The 11,806-nt window shown below is 42.5% G+C and overlaps 1 protein-coding gene across 2 annotated transcripts in view; it reads right to left on the bottom strand.

The window, feature by feature from the left end:
- LOC140134982 (G protein-activated inward rectifier potassium channel 4-like) overlaps positions 1-11,806 on the bottom strand; it is a 37,284-nt gene that overhangs the window by 9,951 nt on the left and 15,527 nt on the right. The window contains exon 2 of one of the 2 annotated variants that reach the window (XM_072155851.1): positions 716-992. In XM_072155851.1, the coding sequence (XP_072011952.1) occupies positions 716-931 (216 nt within the window). In that variant the 5' untranslated portion in view covers positions 932-992. Of the gene's footprint in view, positions 1-710; positions 993-11,806 lie in introns of those variants that run through there. The other variant, XM_072155852.1, reaches the window with a different exon arrangement.

Raw genomic sequence — 11,806 nt, 5'->3', positions numbered from 1 at the left:
TTGTCAGTCCCCTTTCATTTAGACAGTACTCCTATCTATAGATGTGACTTAGGCTGGGTTCACACCACGTTATTTGTCATACATTGTAAGGACAAGTCAGGAGGATTCCGACGTATCCCGATGTATTTCTATACAGTGGGATATGAAGCCCGAGGACCCCCCTCATACATCGGCAGGGTGTTTCCCCAGTGATGTCACTGTCCTTATATAGACAGTGACATCACCGGGTCCCACGCTTTCTACTGAGCGACATATCCAGTCGGCGAGGCTTGGGGGTTGGATGCAATACGCTGTATCCGTTCTCCTTAGCCATCCATTGCCTACGCTCACGTCTATCAGCTGGAGGCTGCAGGATGAAAAGACGTAGCTTGCTACGTCGTCCATCCGGCATTTTTTGGCCGACAGGATGTATAATGGCCAGACGAAGGCAACAACTATCCCTCCGCCTGCCACTATTTCTCAATGTAATGTTGGGTGTTTTCCCGACGTATTTGCTTAGTATAAATATAAACGTGGTGTGAACCCAACCTTGAATTGATATCTCTGTTAGTGAGTCCAGCTCATATTGCACTCATCACAGATTAAGTTCAGATTTCAGACTGAATGTCACTTTAGGACATGGGTGGAAGAAACAGACCTGAGCAGTGGAGAAAGAAGAATTTTTCTCTGAGAAGTTACTATACAGTACAAATTTTTAACACAATACTTACTATACCTTTTGAGGGAAGGTTCCATATCTGCTGGTGTCTGTCGGTGGCCTGGGCAGATAGGCCAGCATGTGCTTTGCCGTCGGAGCCTGTGCCGGCGGAATGGAGTATCTCCTGACTCTAGGGTCATCTACCTTCAGCCTGGACTCATTGATATGATTTCGCAAACAGGGCCCATTATTTTGGGGCAAGTCCATGCTGTTGCTAGGAACAGCCAGTGCCATTGTGGCTCAGATGAAGACCATATGGGCTTACACAAGAACATGGCACCTTCTGTCTCCGTTCCTAAAATAAAAGACAATAAAACTTGTGATTGGCAATAATATACAGAATAATATTCTTCATTGTTATGAAACGGACATGGCACAAAAGTAAAGGAACTATAAAAAGGACAGTGAAATACACTGCATTTCAAAATACTATGCAAATTCATCATAAGCATGCAGCCTGAGGCTGCAATCTCACATGGCACTTGCATTGCATTTAGAAACAAATTAATATGTATATCTATTAAAGGTATGCAGTCGGTTACGAGCACCCAGTGTTTAACATGTAAACAATGCCAAACACTGGGTGCTCGTTAATGATCACATGCATTTGCAATTTGGTTGAGCCCCTCGCCATGGCATTTGCATTGTGTTTCTAAATGTAACACTAGTACCACGGGTGACCACGGCCTAAGGGTTAGGACTGCATCACAACTGAGTAGATTGTATGTACCGTATATTCCGGCGTATAAGACGACCTGGTGTATAAGACGACCCCCCTACTTTCCTGTTTAAAATATAGAGTTTAAGATATATTCGCCGTATAAGACTACCCCTTTTCCAACGCATACAAAACACCGGTAAAAATAAAAAAAAAAAACATTTGAATTTAACATGGTCCTTTTTTTAATGTAAATTCTTATGACATGCAGGTATATAGCAGGAAAACTGTCGCTCATAAACATAAGGCATACAACAACAACATTACCATTACAGCACTGCCCCCAGTAGTATACAGCACAGCCCCCAGTAGTATACAGCACAGCCCCCAGTAGTATACAGCACAGCCCCCAGTAGTATACAGCACAGCCCCCAGTAGTATACAGCACAGTAGTATACAGCACTGCCCCCAGTAGGATACAGCACTGCCCCCAGTAGTATACAGCACAGCCCCCAGTAGTATACAGCACTGCCCCCAGTAGGATACAGCACTGCCCCCAGTAGTATACAGCACAGCCCCCAGTAGTATACAGCACAGCCCCCAGTAGTATACAGCACTGCCCCCAGTAATATCCAGCCAGCCCAGCATTAATAGAAAATAATAAACTTATATACTCACCCTCCGGTGGCCCCGACCTGCAGCGCTGCTCCCCCGATGTCCGCGTGGGTCCTCTTCTGGCTTCGGCGCCCGTCTTCTGTCTTCACTAACTTAGTGCCGGGCGCCGCCATTGTTCTCCCCTGGACGGCGCCTAGTATGACACGCCGCTGCTGACGCCATACTCGGCGCCGCCCCGGGGAAAAGCATGGCGGACGCCCAGCAGAAGAAAGAAGACTGCGCGGAAGACTTTTTGAGGCTGCCGGCAGCTTTTTGAGGCTGCCGGCAGCCATCGCTGTGCAAACGCAGCAAAGACTTACCGGCTATGGAGAGGGCTCAGCCCGTGAGCCCTCTCCATGCACCGGGACCCGCCGTATAAGACGATTACCGGCGTATAAGACGACCCCAGAGAAGACAGAAGATTTTTCTGTCTTCAAAAGTCGTCTTATACGCCGGTATATACGGTAGTGTCCTATCCGCAGTCAGCATGCTATATCGTTCAGTAGCTTAGAGGAAATCTACAATTTGTTTTTATGCATTGTGAACCAAACATACCTTGAGAATGCTGTAGCTACACTGATGCAGAAACATATCTTGTTTAATCCTTGAACCAAGTGGTTTTGCTAAAAAAACAACTGTAAAAGACCTGGGGAAATCTGGGTGCAACCTGAGCTGGATGACTCATACACAGCAGCTAAATCCCTTAGCAGTGATTGATTGCAGTGATTGATTACTTCTGCCTGTCAGGGACAACACAGTGATGACGTATTCTTGGCTTGTGCCGGGCAGGACAAGGCAGCAACAGGAGCAAAAACCACTTGTTTCAGGGATTAAACAAGATATGTTTCTGCATCAGTGTAGCTACAGCATTCTCATGGTATGTTTGGTTCATAATGCACCAAAGCAAATGGTAAATATCCTTTAAAGTCGGACAAAGATGCAAAGAATAAGCCTACTATGAATATACAACACTGCAAAACAGATAAAAGTCATAGAAATCACACGGAATTGGAAAACACAAATAAGTATCCATAGCTAAAACAAACAACACATAATATTCATGAAAGCTTTTTTGATAAAATAATAGCGGGACAAGAGATAATACCCAACATCTGTGCCCCAGCATCTAAGCCGCCTTTTACTGGAGAGAGGGTCTTCATTAACACACGGCAGCACTCTGTAAATGACGCATGTATAATCTATGCAGAAAGGGAACGGGTTTAGGGCCTGGATTATGGAGACCTATAATCCCCAACAAATGAGGCCTGAAGCTCATCAAAAGCTAAGATTACTTTACAGATAAGGCAGGGAAAACCCTTGGTGGTGAATGGCAGTCCCCGTAAAGTCACAAAGATTTTCTTCTGTACATTTGGTTTCTGAAGGATTTACTGTAAGTTGTCTTGTTTCGCAGCTAAAGGTGAATTTCGCTATTTTTAGATTCTAATTTGTAACTGGTAATGTCTGATCCGTAACCAGAGCTCACGTGCCTACATGGTGTGCCAAAACCGCTGGCCATGTGCATCTGTGGGGAAAGACTCTCATCTGTTTATATGGTATATGCTCGGCAATTTCCTACTGCTCCCATAGTATTGAATGGAGCAGAATGTTCTCATGATAAGTGACGTTCTCAGGAGTTGGACCCCCATGATCAGGTTGTGGATAGGGGATAAGAATATTACTGGCTTCAACCAGTAATGTCACTTTTAGCTAGTGACAGGTTCCAATAGCCTATGCTATGCTGATTTTAAAAATGCCTTTTTAATCAAGTCAGCACTTTATATAAGTTTAATTCACATTACCCGGCTCCCTGCCAGCAGCTTGTGATGAGTCCCTTGGGAGGGGCAGCTGCAGATTGTGTGTGTCTGTGTCTCCTCATGCATTCTTCCTTTCCTCTTCACCATCCCCTTCCCTCTCCTGTCTACTTAATGCACATGATAGGAAGTGGGGAGGGAGCTGCATGAGTGTGGAGGAGACTGACACCGGCTGCAGCTGCCCCTCCTGGCAGGGAGCCAGGTAATGTAAAATAAACTTATATAAACTACTGAAATGATTCAGAATGCTGACAAACATATTTTTAAATCAGGATAGCATAGGCTTTGGGAACTTATCACCAGCTAAGAATTACATTTCTGGTGACAGGTTCACTTTAAAGACCGTCCATCTTCCGTTTTTGTGTTTCCATTTTTATATTCGAAAAGTTCTAATTTCTTTTATATTTCAGTTTACACAGCCACGTGAGGGTTTGTTATCTGCAGAACAAATTGTATTTCCTAAAAACTTCCATATGTAATTGACATATCTCCTTTTCGGGCATTAAGATCACAGTGATACCAAATTTTTATAGATTTAAATCTTAGAAAGAAAATTTCTCCATTTCGCATTTTAGGCCCCCCAAAATTTTATACTTGTGTTAATTTATATCATTTTTTGAATTTTATAACTTTTTGATCACTTTCTATTCAAATTTTAAGGCACAGTGAAATGTTAATGTTCTTTCATTTGTAGGTTTCATTGTATGGAGTAATTATCTTCATATATTGAAAAAAATGAGAATTTTGGGACATTTTTATGATTGTGTCTATAAGTTATATATTAAAAAAGAGGGTTGATTTGAATTATTACATTTTCATTACTTTTTTTTAACCTATTTTTAGGCCCCCTAGAGTGCTTTCTGTGATCTTAATGACCGAAAAGGGATTTTCATGAAATACAATTTGACCTGCAGATAACAAACCCTCATGTGGCTCTGTAAACTGAAATATAAAAAAAAAATATCACTTTTGGAATATAAAAATGGAAACACAAAAACTTAAAAGGTCCGGTCTTAAAGGTGAACCTGTTACCTAAGCTGGTGTCAGGCTCCAGCATTTTAATGGTTTAATAACACCTATGGAGCCTTTCAGGGGCAACCAATTGGCATCCAGATGACATAACAGGGGCATCATACACAGTATATACACACCATATATACATACATACAGCATATACACACATACATACAGTACCATATACACCCAAGCATCATATACACATCACATATACACACATACAACAAATACACACATACATACAATACCATATACCAGCTCCTTGGGACAGTTCTATATCCGTCTTTGGAGCTTTGCTGCCCATCAGATCCATTGAAGTGGCTTTTGCCCTTTAATAAATGCTCTTAAGCTCTACTTGTGTCTGGTATTTTCCTTTCAAAAAGGGGCAAAATGCATAAAAAGTTGCACCACATACACCAGCAGGAGGGATGGAGTGACTATGTAACTTTTTGCGGCTTTTTAAAAAAGTTGCAGGTCATGAATCTGGCTTTGCACGGCGTTGCACCAGCAGCTGTTCTACTTTATAGCACTGAAATGTCCCAAAAAACCTCTATGCGTCTTTTTTTACCCCAAAAAAGCTCCCATATACAGTGTATACACACTCACATACAAATACAGTATATACACACACCACAAAGACACATACAGCATACTCACACCCAATATACACACAATATCCAAGATGCTGGGGCCCCCTGACACAGTGAACCCCATAGAGGCTGCTATGGCTGTTACTGCTGTAGTTACACCCCTGCACTGGGGGGGGGGGGGCGCTATGATTTGCTTCCCCAATTAAGTGCCGCAGTCAGATTTGATTCGGTTCCCTAAAAGGTTGCCAACCTGGTTAAAGTCCCCAGCAACCCCTTGTTCCTCCTCAAAACAAGAAGCTGCCCTAAAATGTGGACATAGAAAGACAGAAAGATGTGGACAGTTCAATCAAGAGTGAGTAGGGCAGAGCACTTGCAATGCCAGGCTGAATGCCAGCTGGCAGAGGCGAGTATCTCATGTTTATATTATTTTTTTATTAAACTGCAACAAGGAAAGAAGGAGGTGAGAGGGAGGGCATAATATGGGGGTAAAGAGAGGAGGGTACAATATGAGGGGGCCACAATAACATGAGGCGCAGAGGGGGGATAACATGGGGGCCCACAATATCAGGGGGAGATTGGGGGCATAACATGAGGGGGCACACTATGGGGGTCCACAGTATTGGGGGAGATTTGGGTCACAATAGAAGGGGAAGCTGGTGGACAAAATATGAGGGGGAGCTGGCAGAGGCACAATGTGAGGAGGAGATGGGGACACTAAGGGGAGTAATTATGCTGTGTTTGGGGTAGAGTAAGTTGGGAGATATGGTAAAATGTTAGCAGTATTAATATATTATACAATATGTTTATACATTTATATACATACATACAGTATATGGCAGGTTGTATACCTTTTGACTATTCACAAAGTCAGAAGAAAGCCTTGGTACAGCTTGGTATAGCTAACTAGAGCAATGGTGGCGAACCTATGGCGCGGGTGCCAGAGCTGGAAATCAGAGCCCTCTCTCTGGGCACCTGCGCCATCACTCCAGCGCAGAGTTTGCCAAACAGGACTCAAAGCCTCCTCAGGCAGCCCTGAACCCTTGAAGGAAGCTACAATGATAATCCAAACTTCTTCTCCTTCTTTCTACTGTATTGGTGTCCTCAGGTGCCTATACAATTTAAACCTGTGACAGAGTAGGTAGTAATAAGTTACTGCTTAAACTGTCGCATCGGCACTATGCAAAAAATATGTGGGTTTTGGTTGTAGTTTGGGCACTCAGCATCTAAAAGGTTTGCCATCACTTTACTAGAGCTTTACAATTGCCTTGGCTATATAGTACAGTAGTGATGTCATGCTGTGAGTTCTGTTACATATACCAGAGCACCATACACAAATCTTAATATATTGTCCCATTATGTCACAGAAAGAGATATAAAAAATCACTCTAATAGGATAACAAATAAAGTGCTTCCATTTGCCTTCATATCCCCGGCAGCCATATAGTCCATGAATATGTAATGTAAGCATATGTTTAGCAGTCTATTTGCATGTTCCTGTGTTAATGAACTTGGTGTTAAAATTAAAGCCACAATAAGATCCTTCCTCAGCATCTAGCCTGCGTGTTAACTTTTCCCGGGGTAGCAACAGCAGATCTATAATAAGAATTGACTTTTAATGATTATAAAGCCAATGCTTAAAGGGAACCTACCACCACAAATCTACCTATAAAGGTAGATCGGGTGGTAGGTGGATCAATGGGACGCGAGGATAGCCCTTTTAAAGGCTAATCCTCACGTCCCCGCAATTTTTTGGTAACTTCTATCTACCGTTTATGCAAATTTTATTATGCGGCTACTGGGGCGTGGAGTAGCCGCATCTGAGGTTACACGAGGCGGCTACTCCACGCCCCGGTAGCCTCTTTTCTCCTCCTACTTACCATCTTCGGCGCGCAGCTGCTCGTAGCTGCGCGCCCTCGTCTGATGATCCTTCAGTCTGTGCATGCGCAGAACAGCAGGCCCGCGCCTGTGCAGCCCCGGCTTCGGAGCAGTGACCACGCAGGTGCGGGCCTGCTGTTCTGCGCATGCGCAGACTGCAGGATCGTCGGACAAGGGCGTGCAGCTACAAGCAGCTGCGCGCCGAAGATGGTAAGTAGGAGGAGAAAAGAGGCTACTGGGGCGTGGAGTAGCCGCCTCGTGTAACCTCAGATGCGGCTACTCCACACCCCAGTAGCCGCATAATAAAATTAGCATAAACGTTAGATAAAAGTTACCAAAAAATTGCGGGGACGTGAGGATTAGCCCTTAAAAGGGCTATCCTCACGTCCCATTGATCCACCTTCCACCCGATCTACCTTTATAGGTAGATTTGTGGTGGTAGGTGCCCTTTAAAGCTGAAGTTCAAAGGGGCTGTACTGGTTTAGAAAACAGGATTATATTGGGAACCCCTGTATGACTGGTTGTATGTGTGGGGCTCATTGTCAGACTAGGGTTTTTTTGGGTCTGCCAGATAAAATTATCCTTGGGGTGAATATGACAGGTGAGGAGATATACTTTATAGTATATAGTATAGTATACAGGGAGGGAGGGTTGAGGTAGTTGGGGGGGGGGGTGCGGCAGAATAGGTGGGAATCTTTTACCCTAAATCCTGCAAGAAATCAAGAAATATACTTGATATTGATAAAGAGAATGAAAAAAAAAAATGACCAGGAAGTAGTAAAAAATATGATTATTAATAAAAAAATTGGTAAAATATTGAAAAAAGGAGAAAAGGTAAGGATGGAATGTTAGACAAAATGGAAATATGTTTTTTTTTAAATATAAAAGAAAAGGTGGTATAGTAAATGCATGTAATGGAAATGCAATATGAAAATTTGCTTAAATAAGAATTTATTGAAGAAATTAATGTTCTTTTAAATTGTGTTGGAGATTATAAGATTATAAACGATTATAATTTAAAAAAAAATGAAAGAAATGAAAAAATAGGTTGTGTTCTGCTGTATGTATTGGTTTAAGTGCTAGGATAGAGTATGGGCCCACCGGAGGATCCTCTGCTTCTCTGGTGGGCCAGTCCGACAGCTGTACATTCATCTAAGGAGTGTTGAATCATAATATGAATCTATGCGCTGCGTAAACTACAAATTATTAATAGGTAATAAGTAGGGGGTGCCAGGTGTCTCCCATTTGATTAAATGGGAGCTATGCATGTAGTGAGGCTGGGTGGCCCTATCACACGGCTTCCCAAGTTACTCAAAGTATAAATCAGCTGGGGGTGCAGAATAAATTGGTCATTGACCATTTGGTTGCACCCTGCTCCCTACTCACGTCCTAATTGGCTGGCAAAGTTCCTAATTGGCAAGGCAGATTCACCTCAAGATCACATTCCTAGGGAGAATCCTCAACTACCAGCTTCCTAAGGGGTATTCCCACGAAAACAAGTTACCTAAATGTATTCTGGATAACAAAATAGCACATTTCACTGTTATTAACAAAATTACAGCATTTCACAGATATAAGTCCAACCTGTCTCTATCAGTCCTTGTGTACACAATTTCAGTTGCCCCTATACACGACCCTCTCTTTCTATTTGTCAGATACTAGAACAATATTGAGAAGCTAAATACAGGCAGTCCCCGACTTACGGCGTTTTGAGTTACGGACAACCCGTAGATACGAACGGGGTACTCGGCGCCCCGCGCATGCGCAGTCCACTTCCGGGTTTCAATAGCGCTGCGCCTCCTCATTGGGCAGGCCGTGGAGGTGACGGGGATCGTTGGGCGGAGGGAGAGGCTGGAACGGGCCGTGGAGGTGACGGGGATCGTTGGGCGGAGCGAGAGGCTGGAGGGGGCCATGGAGGTGACGGGGGATCGTTGGGCGGAGCGAGAGGCTGGAGCGGGCCATGGAGGTGAAGGGGAGCACAATCCGTTGCCGATGTATAAAGTAAGTAATTGCCGGCAGTATCGGGGGTTCAGGTAACTAAGGATGCATTAGCTGGTGCGCTCTCACGCTTCCTTAGTTACCAGCCAGTGCACTAGAAGCCGGAGATTCCAGGTAACTAAGGAAGCGTGAGATCGCACCAGCTAATGCATCCTTAGTTACCAGCAACCCGACTTACATACAAATTCAACTTAAGGACAACCCTCCAGTCCCTATCTTGTACGTAACCCGGGGACTGCCTGTAAAAGTGTATATAAACATTGATAATCTAACCTGATAATCTAACCACACTGTCAGCTCACAGAACTAGATGGATTATAATGTGTCTGCTTAGAGTGTCCCCATCCACACTCTGGAATCTTACACTAACCAGCCCAGGGAGTGACAGGAGCTAAAAAATCTATAAAATGGAGTAAAAATGTAAAGTAAGGGGTTGAAATGATATTTGTTGTGTAAACATCACTAGGGGATTGAAATTTAAGAATGTTCATTCGTAGGAAAACCCCTTTCAGATATTAACAGCTAGTATATTGAATACACAATACAACTGTTGATCATTAGGAACATACAGTAGACAATGATATTCAAATACATAGTAGAGACAAAAAGGTTTATAATTAGACACCAGTTGTTGATATATAGGCTGTCCCCAAATTACATACAGGATAGATTCTTTAGGTTTGTTCTTCAGTTGAATTTGTATGCAAGTCAGAATGGTTACATTTTATAATTGTAATTCCAGACAAATTTTTTTTTTGTCTCAGTGACAATGGATTTTCAAACTTTTGTCACGAAAACAAGAATTATAAAGCTTCATTACAGACACCTTACAGCTGATCATTGCAGCCTGGGACTAAAGTAAAGCATCCAGAGAGATTCAACAGAGGTCACAGGGGGCAGAGAGGTCCGTCTGTAACTAGGAGTTGTCTGTAAGTCAGGGGGCCTTAAGTCAGGGACTGCCTGTATACTAGTTAAAGCATATGGAGTGTAGCAAAGAATAGGAAGGGTAGGTTGCAGACTGTAACCCCCCTGGTAAAAAAGAGACGTTTTTGGGGCGCAGGTACTCGAGGGCTTACTTTATTCAGTTGACAACGCGTTTTGCACTATACAAAGTGCTTCATCAGTGCATATAACACAGTGCATAAATAATAATGACACAGTTGATATATCAATCCCCATTTTAACTGTATTATTATTATTTATGCACTGTTTTAGACCTGATGAAGCAATTTGCACAGTGCGAAACGCGTTAACTGAATAAAGAAAGCCCATTTTATGGAGTACCTGCACCCCACGAATGTCTCTTTTTTACCAGGGGGGTTACAGCCTGCAACCTACCCCTCCTATTCATTGCTACACACCCTTGGGTGAGGGTGAAGACGAGGCAGCGGCCACTCACCACATATGCACCAGTGTTGTGCCTGCAACCAGCACAACCAAAAATGGTGAGTACAAAACCTCACCTATTTACATACCCCCAACCTACCAAGGATAATCTTGTGCTAGGTAGCGCTATTTATCTATGTATTTCCCCCTTTTTACCACCCCAATACCTTTAGTTAAAGCATATGTTTCATTTTTAAGAATGAAAACAAAGTACTACACCAAACTAAACAAATGTTCAGCATAGAACGGTTTTGGTGTGGAGGTATAATAATAGTTTAACTTACATTAAGGCCTCAATGGGAAAGGTGCCAGTTGTGTCAGGTTGATGGAATAAGAGGAGGAGGACCAGGTTTGCCATATTTTAAAAGTAGAATGCGTTTTGAGGAATCCATATGCCAAAGCAGTCTTATAATAGTAAATTTGGTTGATTTCAGATAGTTCTTCTTTAGTAGGAATAATGGTAGCTTCTACATGTGAGCAATTATTTAAAGACTTATGAATAAGTAAAGATGCCTGTACCCATCTCTGGTAAATAAATATTGGTGCCACATAGGATAGGAGAAGGGTAAATGTCATATTATCAGTAATGGCATCATATAGGAGACATAAACCTTCAATACGAGAAAAGATTTGATCAAATTATCTTGTATTGTATAGTGGTAGGTAGTCTTCAATTGAGTTAAGGAACAAATTCACTTTAGTATATTTATGAATATCTTGCAAAGGTATGGAATATTTTAAAATTACAGGCAGTCCCCGGGTTACGTACAAGATAGGTTCTGTTGGTGTGATCTTAAGTTGAATTTGTATGCAAGTCGGAACTGTATACTTTATAATTGTAACCCCAGCCAGATTTTTTTTTGGTCTCTGACAACTGTATTTTTAAAATGTTGTGGTGTCATAAGAACCAGGATTAACAATAAAGCTTAATTACAGACACCTTTAATAACTTTTACAGCTGATCATTTTAGCCTTGGGCTAAAGTACAGTAAGTTACTGTTAGAGATTTTTATCTAGGACGAAAAACAGTCCTTACTTCAGTTGTACAGGTGACTTTCAAATTAAATATTCCATGGCTGCCCCGGTACCGGGACTTGAACACAAACCAAGACAAACGTCA

This window comes from Engystomops pustulosus, chromosome 6 (assembly GCF_040894005.1).
Source record: "Engystomops pustulosus chromosome 6, aEngPut4.maternal, whole genome shotgun sequence".
NCBI classification, from domain to species: domain Eukaryota; kingdom Metazoa; phylum Chordata; class Amphibia; order Anura; family Leptodactylidae; genus Engystomops; species Engystomops pustulosus.
The sequence above is the reverse complement of the archived record's forward strand: the minus strand, read 5'-3'. Positions and strand labels throughout refer to the sequence as shown.